The sequence below is a fragment of the Alexandromys fortis genome, unplaced genomic scaffold (genome assembly GCF_014885135.2).
Source record: "Alexandromys fortis isolate MF-2015 unplaced genomic scaffold, M_Fortis_MF-2015_v1.1 scaffold_4, whole genome shotgun sequence".
Taxonomy (NCBI): domain Eukaryota; kingdom Metazoa; phylum Chordata; class Mammalia; order Rodentia; family Cricetidae; genus Alexandromys; species Alexandromys fortis.
The window spans coordinates 30,976,997-31,003,820 of record NW_026067944.1 but is presented as its reverse complement, the minus strand read 5'-3'; the positions used below and the strand labels follow the sequence as shown (position 1 = coordinate 31,003,820).

The window sequence follows — 26,824 nt, the reverse complement described above, 5'->3', positions numbered from 1 at the left end:
GGGGGGGGGTCTTCTGCTTCGGCGTTTTAGCAGCTTGTTTGCCATTTATTCAATTTCAGGTAAATTTTAACAATTTTACTTTCTCGCTGTGAACAATCAACAGTCTTAAAGTTCATGGAAATCATTAAATTATCTATCATCTGTGACTTAAATAAACATGGAAATAATCCTAGAGCAGATTTCTTTGAGGAAATATATGCATTTACTAAGTAGGAATAAGAGCATAAGTGATATGTGATATGTGATAGGCATGGTACAAGCATAGACATAATCATCCATTTATAGAGGTGAAGTCTCTAGCAGTGTCTTTCATCTTTCATTATAAAATACAATAAGAACTTTACATTTTTTTTAGTCTTTTGAGACAGGGTTTCTCTGTGTCACAGCTTGAGCTGTCCTGGAACTTGCTTTTTAAAGGAGGCAGACCTCAAACTCACTGAAATCTGCCTACCTCTGCATCCCAAGTGCTGGGATTAAAAGCATGCACCACCATTGCCTGGATAAGAGCATTTTAAATAGGGGGAGTAGGAGAGGGCTCAGCAAGTAAGAGTGCTTGCTCTGCAGGCCTGGGGGCTTGAGTTTGAAATCCCCACACCCATGTAAAAACCCGGCATAAACAATTATAACCCTAGCAATCTGAGGGACAGAGACACAGGATCCCTCACAGTGCTTGCTGTCTGCTAGCTTAGCTCCAGGTCCAGTGAGACCTTTCCCTAACAGTAGAATGGAGAACTATAGAAAAGTGCACCTGATGTCCTCTTCTGGCTCCTACACACCCACGTGCATACACCACAATACACATACACCACACACACACACATGCATACACAGATTACAGACACACACAACATTTTTAAAGGATTGTTTTAAACAAAATAGAATTTAGCTTTTCAAGTTGGAGACAATTCTGAGAGACTTGCTCAACTCCCATGTTGATCTGATAAGAGGGACAAGGTGCTGTGTTCATCCCCCATACTTCCTGTTTCTATTTTGAAGATGAGCAGCTAAAGCAGCTATTCTAAGGCATTTTTTTTGCATAAATGCCCACAAAAGCACCCAACTGAAAGAGCTTACCTATGGTTGGTTGCAACATTATCTGAAAACAGTGTCTGCTGTTCCTGATCCAGGGAACCAAAACCCGGTGTGAGCACTCACTAGGTGAGGAGGGTTTTGCAGTGAATCTTCTTTGTTGTGTTAATGAATACATTCTCTAATCCCATTCCTATTGTCACCACTTCACACCTTATTTTCTTTAATGACCAATTTGTTCTAGTGCTTTGTACCTTTTAAGCAAACTAAAAATAGGATGGCAATCTGACTGGTTTCTCTTGTCTTGTTTCTGTAAGTCACATTTTACGTTTGCATGTTAGCAAGTATGGACACAGGGACATACACACATGCACAATTACATAGACCACATTCACTCATTCAGCAGCTCATGTGTTTGTTCCAGTGGCTTCTAGCTCTTGTATACTAAAATGGTGACGCTATTCAGTTTCAGAGTCTGAGAACTCAAGCTTCAAGCCTATGAGTAAAATTATGATCTGTGTTTTAAACAATTAGACTCAAGAAATCTGGAAATTCAGAAAACTTGAAAATATAGCCTCTCAAGCAGTTACAAAGTCAGAATTTAAACCTGAGTGGTCTCCATATGACATACTTCATTACATATGATTCGTCCTTATTCACTTTATAAGAAGCAAGAAACAGACATTAGTGAAAGTATGTCAGCCCCTATTGGTCAACTAACTATTCCAGACTCTTTCCTTTCATGAACTATCCTTTGAGTTTGTTTTCAGTTAAAGCACAAGGTGGTTTAAACATTCAATATTGATTTGCCTTATAATACCTGATCTCACACTGACTCTTGTTCATTTGTTCATGTGTGCCCTACTTCAGCAGCATAGCATCACATTTGCATACATTATTTGATCCAAACACTTCTGCATTGGTTACAAATGCACTTACTATTCAATGATGAATTCTTTACTCCCTGAGTTTCTCAATCTAACAGGGTAGAGATAAACATCTCATTATCTTAGTGGTGAAAATATACACGCCCCCCCCACATCTATCTGACATATTCTGTGTCTGTATTGCACCAATTATCCTTTCTAATCATTTTCTGAATTGAGTCCAAGATAATTTTCCTTTAAATTAGAAAAATAAAACATGAGCTATAAATTGACATGGAAAATTGTCTTATCGTGGAAGATTGGTTGGGAATATACAATCATTACGGTATTTATGATTAGTTAGTCAAATTGGGCCATTAATTTTCTAGAATGTGTAGTGAGCTGACCCAAATAACACACTTCTTTCTTCCCTGTAAGTCTCTCTAATAGTTCCAAGGGAAATATTAAATTCACATGTTGGGTGTGGCATGGTCAGATTTGAACATTCTATTATGCTGCAATTTGTGCTATGAGTTTTTCCAGAGAAAAGTCGATTCTTCAAGGCTCTTGTACAAAACTCCTTCAGAGTTTTCAGGAGAAATTTTAACTAAGTATTCCATGGATCTTTAAGACACAGCCCCAGCACGAACCATCTGAATGTGAAAATTTGACACTGGAGGTCCAGACAGTGATATTCACAAGCCCTCCATGCCATGCATCAGTGCAAGGTTTAGCTTCTCCTACAAATGGACGCATATTCTGTGGGTGCCTCTTGTATGTTGCTTGACTGTCTTCGATTCCTTCCAATAATCGAATGTTTCAGGGAAGCATACACAATGCCCTGTTTGTTTCCCTCAGATTGTGAATTAGTTGTGGATTCAGAACTTTCCTGCCCACTTGACCAGGGATCATTATCATAAATGGCAGTTTCTGAGGGCAGTGTTTGGGAATTTTCCCTGGGACTCACTGCAATATCAACCTACAAGAGAGAAGAGATTTACCACATAAGGATGTGACAAAACATATTCATTATTAGACTGTGAGTGAACGGCTACATGATGTCATGCACATTGAAAGAGACTGTCTATTGTTCTTCATGTAAGCTACTTAATATCGACATTTTCAGTAAGCATTGTACTATCAAAGGATGAAAGGGCTGGTTAGACTTGGAGTGTTGTGTTTGTTTGTTTCGTTTTGTTTTTTTCATGACCAGGTCCTTATGAATGTTAGGCAGGTATTTGACCACTGAGCCCCTAAGGCCAAACATTTGAAGTTCACTATGCTCTTCACAAGCAATTGTTTTATGCTGTATTATGGGCCATTTGAGGTCACACACATATGCACAATGATCTTTTAATGGAAAAAAATCACAGTCCAATTCATGGAAGAGAAAACTAATCCCATAAAAACTTTAGGCAGTCCACAACACATCGGCATGTGGAGCATAGAACATCAAAAGATTAAGCCCAAGGCAGAAAGACCTGAGACCTCCTGAGTAGAGCAGGAACAGGAAGCGTCATGGGTTATCTAAGACACATTATGATCCAAGAACTAAATTGGAGAACTAAATTAGAAAATGAAAGCCAATTTTGAAAGAATAAAGTTTCTATTAAATTCTAAAATATTATTCTAGTTGTTATTTCTATCATAAGAAAATCGTCATACTTTCAAATAGTACCAGAGACCTAAATGGTGTGAGACAGTTGGGGGGGTGTGTGGAAACTAAAGTGAATCCTGTTATTTTCTCCCTCTTTTCAGTTATTGTTAGCTGCTCCTGACTATACAAAAAGTGTGAATGGTAAAAATGATGTGTTAATATTAAGGGTTTTAACTTTCAGCCATGGGAGGGGTGGGGTGGGTTTGTATGTTTGTAGGTAAGGTGCACTCACCCACGTGAGTGCATGTAGAGGTCAGAGGTCTATGTCAGGTTTCTTCCTCTATTCCTTTCTACCTTACTTATTGAGAAAGGTGTTCTCACTAAAGCTGTATTTCATTAGCCTTTCAACTAGGCTAGATGGCCAATGAACCCAATTCGACCTGTTTTCACATCCTCCCCACCACTTGGTTTCAAACTGTATGTGACCACACCCAGATTTGATATAAGTGCTGGAGATTCAAACCCATTCCTCAAGCTTGCAGAGTGTTATACCCACCTGACCCTTTTCCCGGGCTCTATTCTGACTTTTTAAAATCTCCATTTTGTCAGTCAAGTTACGCTCTCCCTAAAAGTTTTCATGTTCTTGGTCTTTTGACTATTCATATTCCTATGGTGCTTGGAACGTCTCACTGTGACATTTGCAGAAGGATTTCTCTTATATCTGCTGGGGGAAGATCTGCTCTAAAAACATGCTTCCTTCTAACTCGAGAAATGAGGCGGTAACTGCCAATCCGCTACAATTTTCCTATGAGGTGAGCACTTGGAAATAACACTAAGGCTGGAGGTCTGAAAGAGTTGAGGGTGGGTTGGTTAGGATGGAGATGCCCCCACACAAAGTGAACCTACATGTGGGACACGGACAATTGTCAAGTGAATGGATAAAGAACTGTTAATTCTCTGTATGTCTACCAAGATCCCTGCTATCCTTTCCAGTCTTTAGTAGGCTGTCAGTTCGGTCGTCTTGGCTCTCTTCACCGGAATGGCTCATTTTCATAGAAAACTCTGTTAGCACGAGCATGATTCTGTGCCCCTGAAGTTCTCCTGTGACACACTGTGAAAGCAGAGGGTATCACAAGGCAGGTGCACTACAATGCGATGGCCAGAGACGATAAAGGGTGTTAGGCAGCGCTAGCCATCTCGCTTTACATACTTATTGCACTTAGCTGTTGTAAGGCTCTTTTGAAATAAGCATGCTGATTTATAATTTGCTTTCCAAAAGCCTCACCCTTTTAAGTATATTATGACTCAGTGGACTTTCCTATATAATCATATTTATTCCCTTAGAACAGCGACTCTCAATCTGTAGGTCATGAGCCCTTCGGCAGACCTCTGTCTCCAAAAATATTGACATCCTGATTCAAAACATTGGTAAAATTATAGTTATGAAGTAGTAATGGAAACAAGTGTATGGTTGGGGGTCACTGCCACGTGAAGAACTGTTTTAAAGGGTCGCAGCATTGGGAAGGTTGAGAACCACTGCCTTAGAAGGACTATTTTGAAATAAGATCATAACTTTGGACTTTTCAGCTTTGTTATATTTTTATGTTTCATTGCCATATAGTAACTATATATATACACATATATGTATGCATGTATATACTCACACAATAGATTTGTTCACATTCAACCTCCCCTGGTCTCTTTTATCCGCTTCGCAATCCTCCCAATCGTCTTTCTCTTCCCAACTTGTTCCCTTTCAATTTTTATAGATTTCCCACCAATGAATTTCATTTTGGTAGTTTGCAGTAGTGTAGGTGAGGTGAGGGTTTATTTACAATGACCACACTGAAAATTGGCTCCCACTCTGCATCAGTTGTTGACTACCATGTGAGTCCCTCCCACTCCACACCAAGTTGTATATGGGCCCTGTATTATATAAGTATTATGCAGGCAATCATGACTGTGAAAAATCTGGAGTGTGTGTGTTAATGCCATATAAACTTACTGAAAAAAATACATATGTATAATATAAAATGTATTTGTCTTAATAGATACTTCAGACATACCAGGTTAATTTCCTTTCCTGCTGAGTCAGAATTCTTCTTTCCTTTCCCTGAAAGATTGAGAAAAGGAAAAGAAAAAAGATACCAAACAGTGTTAAGAAAGCAAAGCAAACTATCCCATTATGCCCACCCCGTTGCACGCCAGCAACCATATTGTTAGTTTTGCCTCCTAACTATGTTGGTTAGCGTGTACCACACACATCTCAGTCTGTGCGAATGTACATGCCCACTTCCCTCCCCTCACATCACACAACAGTCTTCACATCCAAGAGGAAGGAGTAGGATCTAGTAAAGAACAGTTTCGGTTGGTTGGGAATCATTGTATACTCAATGTTAAAAGTGCTGCTGTCATCTCTGTGATATATGAGACAGCTATATTATACTCCTCCTCCGCGGCTCAGGTAACATTGAAGAAAGACTGTGAAAGCCAGAGGTTGGGGCAGACTGAGGAAAACTGTCTCCTGGCCACGATTATGCCGTTGTATCAAGTAACTCACAATATCTTTGATTTCTTCCACAGACTTGTGTAAGATTAAGTCAACCAGAATCCCAGTTCAAGGAGCCCTGCAACCTTCAGTCTGATGACAGATGATGGGTGCTGAGCAAGAGCCAGTTCTTTTAGGGGTGTAGTCTCTGATAGGTTATCATACCCCTGTGAATCTCCACAGCTATATGTATATGAACAACACTAATAGACTCAATGGCATATGTACTGTGGCTGTCTGATTGTAATTGGCCCCATAATCTCACAGAAGTGGCACTATTAGGAAGTGTGGCTTTGGTGGAGTACATATGGCCTTGTTAGAGAAACTGTGTCATTGTATGGGGGGGTGCTTTAAGGTTTCCTATGCTTAGAATACTGCCAAGTGCCTCAGTCAACTTTCTGCCTGCAAGACAGAGGACTCTCAGCCACTACTCCCACAATATATCTTCATGCATGCCACCATGCTTCCTAGCATGATAAAGAACTGAACCTCTAAACCTGTAAAGTGAGCCACCACAATTAAATATTTATTTATTTATTTATTTATTTATTTATTTATTTATTTATGTGTGCAATATTCTTCCTGTGTGTATGCCTGAAGGCCAGAAGAGGGCACCATTACAGATGGTTGTGAGCCACCATGTGGTTGCTGGGAATTGAACTCAGGACCTTTGGAAGAGCAGGCAATGCTCTTAACCTCTGAGCCATCTCTCCAGCCCCTTAAATATTTTTTTTAATAAGAGTTGTCACGGTCATGGTGTCTCTTCCCAGCAATCCAATCCCTAAGACGAAGTTGGTACCAGGGACTGGGGTACTGCTACGATAGGCTAGACCATGTTCTGGTTTGGAGGAATTAGGACTTTGGTACTTTGGGTTAGGGAAAGAGTGGACATTTTAAGCACTGCCTAATGGACCATTCTAGTAGGAGCATGGAAGACAGTGGAGCTGACTGTGAACTGATGAACTGTGGAGGGCTCCTTCAAGAGGTTACAGAGGAGAATTTTAGTATGTTTCCTAGAGATTGTTCTTGTAATATTTTGATGAAGAAAATGGCTGCTTTTGCCTTTGTACAGCTAAATTTCCAACTTGTTTAGAGATTGGTGTGGTGGTGCACGCCTTTAATTTTAGAACTGCAAAGGCAGAAGCTGGCAGATCTCTGAGTTTTGAGGCCAAACTGGTCTACAGAGCAAGTTTCAGGACAGTGAAGCAAAGGCAACGAAGAAAAGAAAGTTGGTGGTGATATAATTGAATGGGGTGAGGGAGAGTCTCATGTTCTGGTCCCAGTAAGCAGCAAAACTTGGCAAAATGGGTTATAGAATTTGCCTCAGCACCAAAAAAAAAAAAAAAAAATTAAAAAAGCCATTGAGGCAACACATGTGTCAAGAGCATCCCTGAATGGAGGCCTAGCGAGGCCTTTGTGTGAAGCTGTGAAGTTGAATCCTGGACTGCCTTGGAGAACCCAAGACATTAGAGATGCCAGAGTCATGGGACAGTTGCCGAGGAAAGCTGCTAACACAGAGTAGCAGCCGCCCAAGAGGAAAAAAAGTGTGTTACAGTCAACAAAGCTGACCAGAGCTGGAGATCTGAAGAATATTTTAACCTCAGACATGGAGATGCAGAGTGTGGAGTTTGCCCAGTGGGTTTTCAGTCTTGCTTTGATCCAGTATTTCCTCACTGTGATTCCTTACCTGCTTTTGGGGATGATAATATATATCTTACACCACTGCATGCTGCAAGTGATTTGTTTTTAAATTTGATTTCGCAGGGAATTATAGTTAAGAGATTGCATGACTCTCTCAAAAAACTTTGAATTTTGGACTTCTAAACATTGTTGAGACTGTGATAGACTATGGGGACTTTTGAATTTGTACTAAATGCATTTTGTATTATGATGTTTTTACGAACTTATGGGGACCAGTTTCTTGTGCTGTGTAGTTACAGATACAGAGGTGGGTTTGCAGTGGAATGTCTGAGAACTACAAAAAGGCTCTGGGATCAAGGAGCACTTCCACCCAGACAAAGCTTTCTCTTGTGGCGTCAAACACGGGATGCTTTGTCCTACTCACTTTAGAGCTACACTGTGCTCCTATTATAGAAAGTGGGGGGGGGGATGGAAAAGAACAAGGAAATAGAGACTATAGATGCACCAGATCAGCATGCCTCTTTTGTTGAGTTTTACTGTGCAATGGTGACAATGAAGACATGGTTTCAAAAAGAAAAGCAACCCTTTTCAAAATACCACAGCTCTCTCATTATAGGCAACTCCACGTTCTCAAATGCAGTGCTACTGAGTAAAAACTGGATTCAAGGATGTGTTTATAATAGCAATAGAAAGCACAAATACATATGAATTCCTGCTGGGGACATTGATACTTTATTTAGGTAAGGGTGGGTATCATTGGAATTATGTGTAATAGCTGTGGAAATGGCTCAAAAAGAATAACATGTTGGTTCAAGAGATTGTTTCAACCAGCCTTTCAATGTGGTTAAAGCTTAGGAGAATGCTTTCTTGTTCACACCTAAGATTGATGTGTATAGAATGAGAAAGTTCCAGCAATGCTAGCCTAGGGTTGTGGTGAGTGTGCCTTGCAATGCCTAGACCGAGACCAAATTCATGCACATTGTTTTCCAGTGGCAACCAGTAGTTCCCCAGGAATCATTATCCAGAAAGAAAACACTAACCAGCTAAAAATCCATCAGCCCTGGAAAACAAACCCCAAATGTGTGGCACATGAGTGCAGAGGGAAATTGCAACCCACCTTGGTGCCTTTTCAGGAAACAGACCAGGCAGAAACAGGCAAGCAGCAAAAGCAGTGCCACCACAGGAAGCAAGCTGTAAAGCAGCCAGGTCCTGCTCCCCCTCTCTTCCATGATGGGTGGTCCTGAGGCATTGGTGGCACCTGGGGTATCAGACACTGCGGAAAACAGTTAAGAAGTCCTAGAAGCATTAGAGTTGGCAGTACTTCTTTGCGTTGTCATAATTTGAATGATGGAACTAGCAGGCCAAGCCCTCTGTTTCTCCTTTGGTGGTCCCAGTACCATCAACTACTATTTTTAACTTTTGTGAACATCTCACATTCTGCTTGCATGAGCTATTGTAGAAAGATCCCTATGGCAGTTCTCACAAACCACTTCGCCAGGCCCTTTCATTTATATATTTAGTTCAGTGTTATGGAAGTCATTTTCTTAATACAGCTTTAGAACTTGAAAGGAATGTTCTGAATAGTGCCCAAAGACCGACAGCTCATGAATGGCAGTTGGGACTCACACCAGCAGGTTTCTGATGCTGTACATTTGCTCCCTCTTATAAGTCATCATTACCTCCAAACATCAAATATTTTTATTTTTACCAAATATGCTTTGCTTAGCATCTAGCTAGTGCTCATTCTGACTGACCTGTGTTAACATTCACCGATCCCTGTTTGATCAAGGTTGGTTTTTAACTTATAAATAAGTTGTGACACAGCTCAGTGGATCAAAAATAGTGTTTTTTAAATAATATAAAACAAACTAGAAAATATCTGAGTTCATAAGACACACTGCTGCAGTGATTCTCAACCAGAAAATTTCTCATCCCCCAGAAACACGTGGTAGTTTTAGGAGACACTTCTGATAGATATCACAATGTGGGAGAGAGTCTGCGTCCAGTAAGGAGAGGTCCAGGGCTTGATAAACCCCCTGCATTGCACAGGACACTCCTCCATTCCCATAGCACAGAAATCAAAAATTCCACTGTCTACAGATTTTGTGGATTTGCTTTTTATGTGTGTATACTCTTGGATATGATGTAAGATACACTGTTTCTTTGGGGTCACTATTAACAATTTGTCAAAAGCAGAGAAGTATTGAACTGTATGTGTGATATCCCCCTGACCCCAGATCCTTTCTTTGAGGTTACAAACAATCAGGAGTAATTTAAGGAGGACATACAGTGAGCATTTAGTTTAATGGTACAGAATGGTGGCAAATGTACTGCAGCTGCTGTTTAGGTTGGGCAAGCAGCCAAGAAGCAAACACAGCTATCTATGGTGAGGCAGTTTAATGGCAAACAATAGGTAATCTAATACAAACAAACCCAATTAAGAAGACCTTATTTCCATTATTTATCTAATCATCAAACAAACTTGCTAATTTTGATTGGTTTCATACTTACTTATTAGATGGTGTTCTGGATCATTTTGAGTCCTTTCTGAAACAGAAAATAAGACTAAGTATTAAAATGGCTTGATAAAATACAAAGGTGATACTCAAAGTTATCTTTAAAGTCAGAGTTATTTAGAAAGGACTCCAATGTTGCCACAACAGAGAATCCAGTAATCCCGGCCAAGTTCAGCATGTATAATTCATGGAACTTCACCCTGAGATCATGGCATACAAAGCAAAGGAGTTCTTTTCAAGCCTAAAGAAAGACTACTGTCAACATAGTATAATCTTCATCTGACTTCTTTGGTTCTCTCCTCCTCGTTCTTCAGGTAGATGAACACATAGACCATGTGTGACCTCTGACACCTGCAATATAATAAAACATTCAACCCCCCAGGTGCTTCTGAGACTGTGAATGACCACAGGATAAAGAAGTTCTGCGTGAGATCCTAGGTGTTCATTTTGAAACAAAGACTGTGCCTCTCACTTCCTGCATTCTCACACAACATGCATCCTCCTGCACAGACAATGACCTCTGCATTTTCCTGGTGTCCCCAATCAGAAACTGACCTAGGACAATTGAGAAGCACAGAGCTATAAATCAATGTATATATCGGGGTGGCTGTTCCTGGCTCTGTAGGATAATCTCCTCGTACTCTGCTTTGTTTCACAAGGTGCCTTTCCTCATTCCAGGAGACAAATGCTCTCTCAAGAATACCCAAGCCTCCTTCTGTCCACATTGGTTCTTACACAAACCAATTTCTATTATGAACATAAAAAGCAAAGGTAAATCATATGCAAAAATGGGGGCATTCCCAGTATCCTCCCAGAAAGATATTTCAAGGGGAAAAATAAAATACTTTTATTGTATTTCCAAATTTTACTAATTATAAGCAGTTCCAGAACATATTTCTTTCCACATTTCATAGGCAGTTCCCTGAGTACTCTTGGGTTCAAAAATAAATGGAATATCTTTCCTCTTTCCCGGTAATCCCCATTTCCCTAAAGAAGACTATATATTTAGCTAAAATTTAAATTAATCCTAAAAAGAATTGTATTTGAATTCTACAAGAGAGCCACAATCCCCAAAAGCAAGATATGATTTCTATTTGTAAGGTACTATAAGTTTTGATGGAACTGGACATAGTTTTATAAAACGCACAGGGAAGGGATATGTGTGATGAATGAGGGACATAGACCTTACAAAGGAAAAGGATAATTGTGATAGGTATAAAAGTGGACATTCTGAAATAAATGGGAATGCCATAGCAACGATGATGATGGAGGTGAGAGAAGGCTGGACCTGGGAAGATGGGTCACGTGTGTGAGCTTGAGGATCTCTGCTAAATCTTCAGTGTCCACATATGAGGTAGAATATGAGAGCTCCTGTCTCTAATCCAGTGCTAAGGCGGCAACAGGAGCATCCCAGTTTCTCACTTACTAGCCAGACTAAGAATTCCATCAAGTCCCGAGTTCACCGAGAAACCTTGTCTCAAAAAGTAAGATAGAGAGCAATTGAGGAAGACACCAAATGTCATCCTCTGTCTTCCACATACACACTTGTGCAGACTCACATATGCACACATATATGTGTACTTGCATGCACATGCGCACACACAAAGATGGGCAATGGAAAGTAGTGCTGTTCAGCTTGGAAAGGTTCCTCCCTGAAGTGTTCTAAGAAGGTAGGCAGATAGTTCTGGAGAGTTTTTACATAGTCTGGGCAATAGTCTCGCATGAAGCATGTGATTCGCAAACATTTTCTCATGTTCTGTGAGGTGCCTTTGCACTCAATATAATGATCTTTGATGCAGAAGCATACTGAATTGTGGCAGTCTTTTCTGTCTGCTTTTGCTGTTGTTTTATGCTTTTGTAATAATATCTATGAAATGATTACAAAATCCAAGATCAAGACATAGTTTTTTTATGCAGATATATGGTTTGGTCTAAAAATAGTTTTGTAGGTTAATTTCCTATATTTAAATCAGCTGAGGGTCTTGGTGACACATACCTTTAAGCCCAGTATTTGGAGAAAGGGGCAGGGGGATCTCTGAGCTCCAGCACAGCCTAGTCTACACATGGAGTTTCAGGCCAGGAAAGACTACACACTGAAACACAGTTTCAAAAAACAAAGAAAAACAAAACAAAAATAATAATAATAAAAAAAGCAACATCCGAAAGTAAATTGAGAGCCTATAGAGATGACTCAGATGTTGAGAGCACTGGCTGCTCTTCCAGAGGGCCCGGGTCCAATTCCCAACATCCACACGGTAGATCAAAACTATATGTAATTCCAGTCCCAGAGGCACCAGCCATGTATGTGGTACACAGACATACTTGCAGGCTAAAACACCCATGCACAGAAAATAAAAATAATAGAAAAAGTCAGCTAATCATAGAAGTGTATTCTACACTCTCAATTCTCCTATGCTGATCTCACCGCAGTATTTAAATAGCTATATTCCAATAATGAAATTTGGAATAGAGAAAGCAGATTATCTTGGCTACTCAGGGTCTGTTACACGATATGATGTGAATTTTAGAATTAAGTTTGATTTGCTGGAGATGATGTTCAATCTTGGGGTGTGTCATCATTGTAATAGTGAGTCTTCCAAGCTGATGATGATCGGGTATTTTTAAATCTTAATTTCTTTGTTTATTCATGCTACAAATCTGCTGCTTATGTTACATAACTTCTGCAAATTCTAATCATCAAAAACCAGAAAAAACAATGACGAAAAAAGAAAATGATATCATTATGATCATTTTTGAACCTGTCAAATAAATGTTTTAATTTCTAATGACAAGAACAGTCAGTAAGTGGCCTGCTGTGGCAGCACATACCTTTAACCCAAGCACTAGGGAGGCAGAGGCAGGTGGATTTCTGTGAGTTCCGTGACAGCCTGGGCTACAAAGGGAGCTCCAGAGAAGCCAAGCCTCTTCTCTAAAAGACCAGTAACTTCCATTATTTTCCCTCTACTGTTCTTGACCCCACCCTTCTCTCCCCCTACACAAATACTTTACGTCCTCATTACTGTCACAGCCTGGAAGATGAGGTAGACTGTGGTTCTGATACAAGTGTTCCAACTTTAACCACAGTGTCTGAAAGTCAGGATTGCCTCTTTCACAGCAACAGATGGAAAAGCAAAGATGGTCTGAGGTAGAGCACTCACCTGTCACATGGAGGGTTATTATGTTGCTATTAATAATGTCAGAATTAATGTCTACAGAACAACTATATGACCCATCATCACTGCGATATACTGGTTCAAAATGGAGAGTAAAAACTGAACCATGGTCCTTGTCTTCCCAACCAGTATGTTGCTGAGGTCCAATCTCAAGAGGTAAACAGTTTGGTCCACTGTACTTGCACCATGTCACATTAGGTCTCTGAGCACAATATGCCACAGGACATTTCATTTTAAAGAACTCTCCCACTGTGGCATATTCCGAATGCCTGGGAATTCTAAGTTGTACTTGACATGACTTTTCACCTAAAACACAAAAGGAAAACTGTAATGAGTATGATCTTCTCGAAGAACCATAGATACCCCAGCAATTATTTCCACCAAAGATTTCTCAGGCAGAATTCCATAATCTTCCTCAATACTATTTTCAGTACTTTATCTCCGTTAGCTCAGTGTGGTGCATAGCTGGCACATAATCAATATTTGCTTTAAAAATAAATTGCTTCACAGAGTGATGAAGTAGCACACATTTAATCCCAGCACTCTGGAGGCAGAGAAAGGCAGATTTCTGAGTTTAAGGCCAGCCTGGTCTACAGAGCAAGTTCCAGGACAGCCAGGGCTATACAGAGAAACCCTGTCTCAAAAAACAAACATACAAACAATTAGTTAATTAGTTTCATCCTCCCCAAAAAGTAATATTATGATTTCAGTTTTACAGATGAGGTTGAAATACTAAAGAACTTGTTCATGGTTATATGCTAATAATTAGGAAAATTGAGACTTTAAAGTCATAATGAGGTCTTTACCATGTACCATTATTTTGTTTGTATTACTTCTCAGCCAGTAATTACATTTTCTAATACCATTTGCTAATCAACCTATAATCGTATTATATTAAAACACAAAAATTCATAAAACTTAAAACTGTTTAATTACACCCCTTTCTTGAAACAAATATGTGTGCAATTTGGTTCACAAAATATTCAACCAGCATGGGTATTCAGAAGCAAAAACTGGCTTCAAAGTCACTAGCTTCAGTTGCTCAGGAAACAGTCATGTGTATGTGTTCACTCTTAACTGAAAGGCTGTGTTGTTACTTTTGGGATAGGACTAAGATCTTCATGATCGTGACAACTTTAGAAGCCTTTTGGCCTCATTTCCATATTGACTGCTATGTCTGCTGCATCTAGAAATTACTAGATGGGATTCCCTAAGCTGGTAAAACAAAATAAGCCAACAGGCAAAAATTTTCTTTTGTTATGTACTTTGTGGCACTTTCCGTCTTCTTCTTTTTACATTACAATGAGGCTAAACACAGGGTCTTAAAGTGTTTCAAGTTCTTTTTCCTCCACCCTCAGGAATGGTTCTTTGTTGTTATGCTGCCTTGTTGTTTTGGTTTGAATTTTTAAGACAGGGTCTTACTATGTAGCCCTTGCTGTCCTGGAAATCACTCTTTAGACCAGGCTGGCCTTAGACTCACAAAGATCCATCTGCTTCTGCTTCCCCAGGGCTGGGTTTAAAGGCTTGTGCCACTTTGCCTGACTCTTACTTTTGATCTATTCTATTTCGTGGCATTAGCATACTGTACCTTTTCACTAACTTTCATGTTCAAGTACTTTTCTGAATAGATTTATGGAATCACATGTTATAAAGATGCCTAAATGAAATCATAGTCAAAGCTTTCTTTAAAGATGAAGAATGCTTAGGGTCTTATTTTAACTATTTTATAACAATAAATTTCTCACTTTAACTTTTGCCCGAATCTCATCAACTCTTGCTTAGAACAATTGAAACTTGATGGAATTTTCAGGAGTCAGGTAGAGACTAGGGACCTGCAGAGAACTTTCAGCATCTCCGATTACTGACTTATTTGTGACTATATTGGATTCTCAGACAACTTCTCTTTAAAATGTCATGGTTCAGTTGCTTCAATTTTTTTTAGTGTAAACTTGTAAGCAAAACAAAATGAAACTTATAAGGGTGAGGTTTCAAAAGCTTGAATAGAAAGGCTAAGGTCACTGACACAAAAGGAAGTGCCTAACATAACAATACCTGATGTGGTCAGATTTGCAGCAAAAAGCAAGGAAACCAAAGGTGGAAAGGCCAAGTGAAACCTTGTCTCCAAAGTCCGTTCCTCTCTCAAGTTAAGAGACCTCAGCCTCCTCACTTCCCTTTTTAATTTTCCTGAGTACTTGTGAACAGCAAGGTGGTCGTGGTCAAAGGCCTGTTGTCCCCAATGAGCTTACTTTTGATTGATGGGACAATTATGTAATAATAGGGACCTTTTCTAAATAAATCTATTAGGTACTACTCTTTTTCTCCTCAAATGTAGCCAAGCTTGAAAGCAAGGTTAGGAGGAGTCCCGTGTACTCTTTCTTAGAGGGAATAGGAATTAGAAATGAGGTCTGTCTTTGCGGAATTTGCCTTCACATGGGAAATGAACGTGCCCAACAATGTACATAGTCACGCTGTACATAGGCACTAAGTACTTGGCCTGGGCTGCTGGCATGCTTTCCTGGAAGCTGAGCTGCCCTTCAATGAGGTACTGAAGTCTGGTGGAACGGGAAAACACAGGCTTCTCAATAGTCTCACAGCAGATTCAGGGAACTGATACACAACTGCATCATGGCTTTCTGGACACGATAAAGGCCATTGGTTATTCTAGAATAAGTAGGATGAGCACTGTTGGGAAACATTAAAATTTTCCTGTCCCCAAAGAAAAAAAATATGATGTCCAACTTGGGTAGACATATAAAAAGCATGGAATCAGTGAAAAATGGAAGCATTTATTCAACAGAGCTATTGGGACAGTCTCAGCGACCCTCAGTTTCTTCAAACTGAGATAGACATCGACTTCAAAACAGACACACATGGATGTGCACACACATGCACACACACACACACCCCTTCATTTCCCTCAATGTATGACTGTAAAACTAGTCCTAGTCTACAAAGTCTGTCCCTGCTGCAAAGTATAAGCCTTTCATTCAGCCAGAGAACTGTTACCTCATGTTAATAGCACAGTCTATCTTTAGCATTCTGTGTCTATACACTTGAGAGGAGCACATGAAACACGCAGAAAAGAGCTTGTGATTAGCCCCGACTGTGTCACTGATTTGGAATGCAATGACAGAAACATTATTGTGGCTTCTGAGTATTTTTCTGAGCAGGATAAAGTTGACTGACAACCACATTAGCTGGCATATAATTTTTCTCGAATATTAGAATAAACACAAGATGAATGCTTTTACAGCATTAGAAATCAGGAATGATCGGTCTGTGTGCAAATAAGGCAAGATTTCTTTTCTTAAGCTCAAAGCCTGTAACTGATGTTAGGAGGTCAAGAATTATCCACTGAGTCAGATGTCACAGTTCTAATTTTCTGTCTGGCAAGCATGTTGACAGTTCCTTTCTACCTGCCTCGACATATGCCAGTCAGTTATGTGACACGCACGATGCACACAGCTATCCTTGACTGGATTGTCTTCTCAAGCAAACATTCTCTGATGAGGGGATAATCACAGTTGGTTTTAGCTTTGACTTATCTGCCAACTCCCAGTCACTTTGTCCTTGGTATTATTGTTCCTGATGCTTGTCTCAAACATTCATATCTTATATGGAATTTTCAATGAAGAATAATAAAATCACATGTAGTAAGACAAAATATATATCCATCACCACCAGAATTTCATATGACATATTTTTGTGAGCCACCAGAAGTGGAGGAGCCTGTAAAAAATTCTTCCAAAAGCTACTCATGTGTTATATTCTATATGAACTGTACACACAAATAGATAGCTAGGTACTGTCTAACCAATGAGAACACTGGTTTTTATTATTTTGGATAACTTCTATCTCCATATGAAAAATATCTATTCTGAAATCACAAAAGGAAACAATCAATGAAATGACCAGATAAATAAAATAAAAACAAATGTTGTAGGAATATGTACTGTCACAAAGAATGGGGGATACTGGCCAGTATATCAAATTCTACTGATCCTGAGTATAATTCATGCTTAAAATAGGCACAAGGAGTTGAATTCATGTGTTCAGGGCCAGTTCTCCAGCTAGGCAGTTCTGAGTTAACTTTCAAGTCGAGTGAAATTTCTGCTGAGGATAAATATTACAAACATGTTAATTTACAAATTACAAACATATTATCAAAACTCAATGGTATCATATCAATTAGTTAGAACTTACACCAAGAATACTCTTACCATGGACATTGTTCAGAACTTCTCATACATGGTGATAATCAGCAGCAGATACTATGGATACTGTGCCTTTTTGTTGTCCATAATCTAAGTGTATAGACAGCCCAGTCCCTATCATCATTAGGAATGTGATGGTTTCTAATAGAATTTTATAGTTAGACTTTTTATCTTAGATATGACATAAGCTCCTACCTTTCAGATCCTTGAGAGTTCTTCTGGTTGAGTTGCTCAAGAAAGGTTTCATGAAAGAAGGGGGATGTAACCCAACCCCACCTCTAGGGAAACTCAGTGGTCTTGTTCTCACAATGCCATCTCCAATCCTTAACAGGCTTTATGATATTCTATAATTATTTCAACTGCCTTGCCTTGATTATAACTATTATTTTAAAGCAAATTCCAACCGACAGCTATCAAGCCTCCATTGAAAAAAGTCTTACAATTTATAGAAACTTCAAAAATGGTCACAGTTATTAAGTGAAATTAGTGAAAAACAAGATTGGATTAATTTGAGTTGTAATATCAGTGATGAACATAGAAATGTAAACTATTTTAGAAAAATAAAATTATCACCAGTGGTGTATTAATAATTAATATTAATGGTATATTTACACTCAGGAGGAAAGGTCTCTAGACAATATTTGATACTATATTCTGCTTCCCTTAAAGCTTAGCGATGATGAAGGGTGGGGGGACATTACACTTACTGAGGCACGGAAAGATATACATCTTTCCTAGAAAACAGGGAAGTAGGAATCCTTTGAAGTAGTGGCCTCCACCTAACCCATGCACATCCTTGTAATTTCACACTAACCAGCCTATGACATCAGCCCAGACACTTGAGAAAGTCACAGGCACCACATCAGAAAGGCACAGTATTGTATTTCCCGCCCTAAGCTAGTTGCCACAGCCACAAAATCAGAACTGTGGTATCGTGAAACTGTAGTGAGGGATTTGCACTCCACTCAGAAACCGCTCGTTTCATGGTTTGTAGTTTTGGATAAATGTATTATTTTATGGTAAGTGAACCTATTCCATAACTAAGATATTCCAAGATATTCTGGGGGACGTCTAGAGCAGTACGAATGACCGTCGATACATAGACATCTAAGTTAAAATCTGAGCTGTAATTGGAAAAGAATCACTGTTGAAGGAAAACCCTGCTTCTTGGTCTCAGAGATAAAGCATATAATAAAATCTGAGGCTGCTGTGAAATGGACCAGGAAAGAATTAGCTCCATGGGAAGCACATACATGGCATGAATTCACACATCACTTAAAACACAGCAGAGACTATGAAATAAGAAAATTGGAAGAAATTTTATAATCATCTGTTATTTTTCCTCTTAAGTCATCAACATCTCTATAACCATATGTGAAACATCTAAATTTGATTTCATATGGTTTTTTTAAGAATATAGTTTCTTCTAGGGCTAGAGTGTACAATAGTTACTGTGACATGTCATTTTGGGAAAGAATTTAAAGACTATCTCTTAAATTTAGTTGTATAGGACAAGCGCATCCATTACAATACCACGTGTCTTTAAATAGTCAACGGTGTTGTGGTATTTCCTCTCCAAGAAATACTTAAAGTAGGACAAGCAAAGACCTGAGAGGTCATCCAGGCAGCAGATGTGCAGTTTAAGCTATGTTTGGCAATATTTCCAGAACTTTCTCTACTCATTCATAACTAGTTACACAGTGCACTAACCCTTCCTTATCAGTGTGCACATACCGTTCCCAGATCCAGAACAAAAACAGGCAAACAGAATGATGACAAACAATTCTCAGGTTCTTACTACGTGCTAAGTACTGTTTGGCATCATATATGGAAGTACTCCTTATGGTACTTATGTCCTGTTACACTCATCATGATTTAACATTATTGTAAGCCAAAATTTATCTAGTAAACCCAGTCTACCAAGCACCATATCTGGACCTAGCCTTCCTTAAACTTATTCAGAATAGATTAGCCTGCAGTTAGCCCAAATCAACTAACATAAAGTCTCTTTCATAATGACATTTTGGTACTTCATGTAAGTTTAGAATACACTTAACCAGAAATGTTGGCAACATGATATACTGGATGATATTGGCTGTTTACCTTAGTGATTGCATAGCTGAGTAGGGATATAGCCAGCACTACAAAAAACAATCGCAACACATATTGCTAGCCATGGAAAATACCAACATTCAAATTTTGAAGTGTATTCTCTACTGATTTCATATCACTTACAAATCATTGTAAAATTTTGATAATTTATAAGTTGAACTGTCCTAATTAAGGAATCACTCAAAGTGTTGCTTCAGTCCATCACCATAATGATTGTGAGGTAATCCCTAGCATTATCTTTGCATTTAAGCTGAATAAACTAAATTCTAAAACAAATAAACCATTTATCATAGGTCACCAGCTATTGGAAGACAGACTCAGGACTAGAATTTAAACCCAGGAACACTGCTCACTCCAAGGCATAGGCTGTTATCCAAAAATTTACTGTGAGTGGGAATATGTAGGAAAAGTTCTTGGCACTACACTTAGATAATATTTCAACAACGATAAATGCCAAGTGTTATGATTTTTATATTTGAATGGATTTACAAAACTGACATATAAGTTGAGTAATTGTCAAAAGTCATAAAAACTATAATTCTTGCAGCCAAAACAAAAATTCAAAGATCTTCCCAAGTACATCTGTTCTGAAAAGTGAACCCCACTTTTCACAGGATTAACAGTGGTCTGTAATGAGTGGGTCTGTGCCAGGCAAACAAATAAAGAGACTGAAAATTCTTTCATATAAATAGAGATGCTATGGGATAAGACTGACCAGCAAGGCTTGACACAGCTACAAACTAAAGAGCTTTGGCTCTCTTTCCAAGGTGGCTCTTGGTACTTCATTGTAAGTCTACCAGGTGGCAAGTGTCATCTCATGTCAACTGTTGGTCATTGCCTTCCCTCCACAGCTCAGGGTTCACATGCACGCCACTTCATGGAGCCTTGTCCATCCTATGTGCCAATGGTGAATGTCTCTTAGTTAGGTTGGAAGATAATATATAAATATTTCCAGTGGACAACAGAAAGATTTTGGTGACTCCAGAGAAGAAAGATTCATGGTGACAAGTTACAGGTGCTTCTGGTCAGGGGGACCCTGACCACCTGGTATAAGTGGGCCTCGTCTTCCAGAGATGCCAGGTCCATAGATCTCTTTCAGGAAGAGAAGCTGTTGACAGTAGTTTTTGGTGAGCTGCTCTCATTCTGTCAGAAACCAGTTTGTGTTTTACAAATGTCAGGGTAAGGTGTTTCCTTGCAACGCTCAGTAAGACTGTTAAGTAAGAAAGGTACAGTGAAGTCCACTTTCACTTCCCTGCAATATATTTCCTCACTTCCCTAATACAGTCTGCTGCGGAAATAGCACACTCAACTTGGGTGCCTCTCAAGCTCCAGACATGGTTGACCTGTGGAAAACATGGTTTGTGGGAAAACAAAACAAAACAAAACTGCCAATTGCTCCCCAGAGTTTATTTCCTTTTCTAATATTACAGAAGGAAATGAAACGAGCCATGACCACCCAGCTAAAATTTGAATGATTCTCCTGACAATGTTTTCTGAACCATGGACTATTTGTGATAGGTATGAATTCCAGGCTGTTTGTTGGATGAGCGTGGCAGTTAGGGAAGAGGAAATGGTGTTAGGGAGACCTACCAGATAAACTTGTTTTTGTTTGTGACTGTCCTACCTGGTCCATCAGACATTTCCCTGATCCATGTTTAACAGGGATGTCTTGTCAGACTCTGAGGATACAAAGAATGGCATCCCTACATTACACAAACACAAGCACATGAGACACTCCTATCATGGGATGAGCACATAAACCATAAGTGCAAGAGCAATAAGACAGGGATACGATGTTAAGTAATTTTAAGGTAAGAGAACTGAGGACTTGAGAAAAGTGAATTACAAATCACAAATGCCTCCCCTTACTGACACTGTGAGAGAAGCTGAGTAACTCGTTAAAGATAAGCGTATTAGCGCTCATTACGACTAAAGATGGTAACAGATGGCATGGAGCTAGCCTGGAAGGAAATATCACTTCCCAACCACTTAAGAAAACAATAAAGCTAATTAAAGTTTGAAATAAAAGAAAACAATAACAAATAATTACTCTTAACTAAATTGACACAGTATTTATGCTCTTCAACATTCTGGGTATTTGTCCAGGAAAAAAAAAAAAGGCACTTAGCTGGCATAGCACCTCAATGAAACACGTGACCATTTTCTTTTGTCAGATGAGGAATTGAGGACTAGAGCTGCTGCTCATAACCAATAACAGCCATGGTCTACTGATAAAGCTATTTTTAGACACCCACCTTAATCACTGCACAACAGAGATTGTTAAAGAAAGCAAGCAAAAAGTCAATCACATCTTATGAACCTGATTACAAATACTTTTCAACATTTTTTTTTTCAGCAAGTTCAAACTCCAAGTTACAGCAAAGCATCCAGGTAATGAAAGTTAAGTAGGAAAGTCCCGTGGAGGTTTGGCAATAGTTTCAACTTCAGTAACACAATAGAGGACAATTTTATAGTGCGGTAAAGGAAGTAACAGGAACTTAAAGAGCCCTAAGATGCTAGTGAGTCAATTTAAGGAGGCAATCAGCACATAACTTAATCTGATTGTGCTCAATCCAGGAAATCCTGAAGCATAGAAAAGTATTTTTAGGTATTTCCATAAGTATCTTGATACCTTTTGATACACAAAAGATGTTTGGAATTTGGGGGAAGATGCAGCTCTGCTTCCAGTATTTCATGTGAACATTTCAACAGGAATACTGGAACCATGAAGATGAGACAGAGAGGGACTGGAGAAATAACTCAGCAGATAAGAGCATTTGATGTTCTTCCAGAGGTCCCAAGTTCAGGTCCCAGCATCCATCTCAGGAAGCTCATAACCACTGTACCTGAAGATCCCCAGGATCCAATGCCTTTTTCTAGACTCTATAGGCACACACAACATGCAGATGCAAATATATCCATACATACAACATAAATAAAACTGAAAACATTGTATAGTGAGGTAAGGAAATGCTATATTGTCAAGGGATAGTAGACTGACTTGGAGCACGACTGCTCTGACCCAGTTTAAAAGTGGCTTTACACAGAAGCATCATAATGCTCACCTTCAAGAGAAAGAAGACACCGGCCAAGGCTAAGCAGGCAACTAGACTCTAGCCACTGTGTTCTCAAAGGAACCAGGCTGTACATGTTATCCCTTTACTGGGCCTTCTTATGACTGTTTCTATTACAATAATCAATGATCTATCAAAGATTTTGTACCATCTTTATTCCAGATCAAACACACATACACACACACACACGTGCACGCACATAAACACACACACACACACACACATCCAACGCACATGCACATGCACGCACACACACAAGTTGAAGTCCTCAGTTGAGTCTCAACTGAATGAGTAGTTCAGGCCCTCAAAGATGGAGCAGTCTCTGAGAACCTGCACTCAGAACTTCCTAGCCTCATGTGACACAGGTGTTTATACTCTATTTCCATCAGGAGAGAAATGACGTTATTGAAACTGGGGAGAGTTCCTCTATTTTTTTCTCTTTTTGAGAAACACAGAAAGCACAGATCTTGATCATTTTACGTTACTATAACTGGGGAAATGTTAACTGATCCTTAATTCGTTTGAGAACACACTACTTCACTCAGTAGTCATAGGAATTCTTCAAGATATAAAGGCTCTTTCTGTCATTAGTAGAGTTTTATGAGCTGGAACTGCCATCAGTTTTGTCCAGAATAATACATTTTCCAAAGATTATTTTTTTACTTCTTTTGGAAGTAGGGCACAGCAGGTTGCTGAGGATAGAGCCTAAGTCCTCACCAAAGTTAGGCAAACACTCTACCGCTTAGCCTCACTTTCAAACCTCACCAGATGCTCCTTTCTCAGCTTATATTATTTTAAAATTTATTTTTATTGCATTTATTTATTTAGTGTGTATGTGCACAGGAGTGTGTGTGTGCATCCGTGTGTGTGTGTGTGTGTGTATGTGTGTGTGTGTATAGAGGTCAGAGGATAACTTTCAGGATGCAGAAGTTGGTTTTCTCCTTCTATCATGTGCATCTCAGAATTTGAAGTCAAGTTTGTGTGTGTGTGTGTGTGTATGTGTGTGTGTATAGAGGTCAGAGGATAACTTTCAGGATGCAGAAGTTGGTTTTCTCCTTCTATCATGTGCATCTCAGAATTTGAAGTCAAGTTTTCAGGTTTGACAGCAAACATCTCTACCCATTACCCACTAAGTTATACCACCAGCATCCAGTCTATATTCGTAATTCAGAGTGACGCTGTAATCCACTAACCCATTAATTCAACCCGAGCAGCACTCTAATCCAGCTTATCAACTGCTGTATAAGACACCTGGACAATGCTTGTCTAAATCTTTCTGTTTCACTTTCTACATATATTTTGATTCATTACATTTGGGTCTAAAAATTTCATACAAGATATTTTACTATTTTAGCTTTGAAACAAGTATTAGGAAAACCTTGATCACAGAGCATCAAGTCAAAACTGGTCAGAAGTAAAAAAGTTTCAGTCACAGCAGAGTAACTGCAGCTTATTATTTTAAAATTAATAACTGGATAGATTTAAAACAATAGGTATGTGAGGTCATAGACAAGTTAGTTCACTTGATTTAAACATTCTAAAATATTTGCCTGTATCATACTTCATACATATACATATAGTGCTTGACAATTTAAAAATGATGAAAAGTTTAAAACCAGAACTACTTAACGTACTTATGTTAAACCCTAATTTTCATCTAATTGGATTTTGTGAAAAGTACTGATAATAAAAAACTATTAGCAAACTTACCATTAACATTTATCAAGCTTTAATTGCATGTGCTTACCATAGCTAGTCAGTATAGACATAACAAAATCACATCATTTAGGTATAATTATTATATGTTTTTAAATGAAAGTAGGGCTGAGAACTGAAAAGAAACTTAACTGGGTCTATAATGTAAGTGGCAGAGTCACCAAAGAATCCATTTCTGTAACCAAGTTTATGTGCATGAATACAAGGTTGTAGCACACTGGGTGGAAGAATGGAATGTGGAGGACAGCCCAATTGTGATGCAGAATTAAAATTTTCCTTTGTTCCACTGAGGTCAGTCTACAATCTATGCCTTAGAATTAAATAGACTCAGTTTAATATTTGACTCCAGCTGTAGCTAGGTGATGGATTTTTAATATGTAGGGGCTTGGATGACTGAGGGGATGTTTTACTCTGCCCCTAGATAGGTGGTCTGATGATGTCAGAGTTGAATTCTAAGCTTCATAATTCTATAATTCAAAACGCAGTCTGCCACAGCCATGCAACTGTCACCCACATTAAGAGGGATGGGGGCTGAGAGATGAAAGTTAAATAAATCATTAAAAAATTATTTTAAAAAAGATACTGTGTTCTGGTAGGAGATAATTTCTTAAAATATGCTTGAGCCCAGAATTAACTGAGGAACAAGAAATCTCTGCTAACCACTCCACAGGCTTTCCCCTTCTCCAGGGCATGTTGCTGTGCAGAAGCAAAGTGTTAAGAGATAGCAAAAGAAGAACTGCAGGTTTTGATATCAAAATGGCTTTGTAGGGATGAGCCAGCATCACCTGTGGAGAATCGCTTTCTATGTTCAGTTGGCAACCACTTACAAGTCACATCGTTCAACAATGAAACAACACCAGTGCTCGCTGCTCTACTTCACAGTATGATGCTTGTCCAGTGTTTTCATAGTTCATTTCACGAAAACAAGGAGGGATTATATTTAGATTGAACATTATTTGAGAGTAGCTGTGGCCACAGCTATGAACTCAAATATCCAACACCTTTCCCACCCAATTAAGCATTACGATTTCCTGCTGACATCCATGTGGAGAGAACATGAGATTTATTTCCCATTAGTACAACAGCCAGAGAGATTTCATGAGCAATGGTGACAAATTTGTGACAAATTTAAGCATTTATAACGTCTGCTAAAATATCTTTGCTTACCATCAGGACAGGTTTCCAGGAAACTTGGCCAAGCTAAGGATTCCGTGTTTGCTCTGTAGGCAGGTGGATCCCATATTCTAAGTTCACTTGCACCCTCTAGCATTTTCAGGAAGCAAAGGTAACTACTGAGCTACACGCTGGACACAAACATCCCTCTCCCCCAAGGAAGCTCAACAAGGAAAACCGTCACCGACATGAACACTGAGGAAGAAAACAAAAAGTCCTCTTAGGAGATGCCTTACCAAGGATGCTCCAGAAGCCCACATGGAGGATTAAGAGTTTGCTAAACAACCCTGGAATCCCAAACATGGCAGGCGGTGTCTTCATTCTCAGCACCTATCAGGCAGGGGCAGACTCCTCAAGCAGAAGGCTCCTCTTCCTCCCTAGGGATCTCCAGATCTGGATGGTATTCTCTGCCCTAGCAGTATCTTAGCGGGAAAATCAGGACAACTGCTGGGAGAGGACAGTATGAAGATTCTGAGTGATTCTGTGAGAGCAAGTGAACAGAGACTCTGTGCTGTGGTTTTGCTTCTCATCCAATCTGCTCTTCACTTTCAGGCTCTCTGATGTGCAAAGCAGCTGGGTCCCTGCTTCTCCTTCCGCCCTGCTACCATTCTTACAAGACCTTGAGGTTTTTCTCAAAGTGAACAATTAAACTTGAAAGAAATCTAAATTGTTCCTGCCTTTAGGTTTAGATTTTGATCAAATTAGGGTTGGAAAATTCATGCTAAAAGTACCTATAGCAAGCATACATGCCCCCTTTTCATAACTTGTGATTATAGTACTTCTGTGCAGTATATCTTAGAACTCCCTCACCCCCACCCCCACCATGACACGGTAAGATGAGAATGCTCACTGACATGAACACAGTGAAGACTTCTCTGAGGGTATGGAGAGAATGAGTGACAGGATGCTCTTCAGCAGCAGAGGAGGACAGGGCCTCGTTCTTCAGTCTGTAGTTGTCTATCAATGGAACACAATCACCATTAGTACTGGCTATGTGTTCTTTTAAAATATTAAAGTTCTAAGCAAAATGAGATTGTGAATACCAATTAAAGGAAACTTCCATTTTTGGTATGTGATTGTTGTCTAGATTAAGCAGTAAAGTAAGAAATGGAAAAGTTCTAAATTAGATAGCTGGGAGGCTGTAGGGTCCCAGCCCACACTTAAT

General features: G+C 39.2%; 1 protein-coding gene across 1 annotated transcript; it reads right to left on the bottom strand.

The window, feature by feature from the left end:
• Positions 1-69: 69 nt before the first annotated feature.
• Positions 70-26,139, bottom strand: Btla (B and T lymphocyte associated). The gene is made up of 6 exons (XM_050148916.1): positions 25,896-26,139; positions 13,356-13,676; positions 10,193-10,228; positions 8,799-8,957; positions 5,559-5,605; positions 70-2,874 (listed from the first exon to the last, which is right to left on the bottom strand). The coding sequence occupies exons 1-6, from the start codon at positions 25,978-25,980 to the stop codon at positions 2,626-2,628; spliced, it is 897 nt and encodes a 298-aa protein (XP_050004873.1). The 5' UTR covers positions 25,981-26,139; the 3' UTR covers positions 70-2,625.
• Positions 26,140-26,824: the final 685 nt, after the last annotated feature.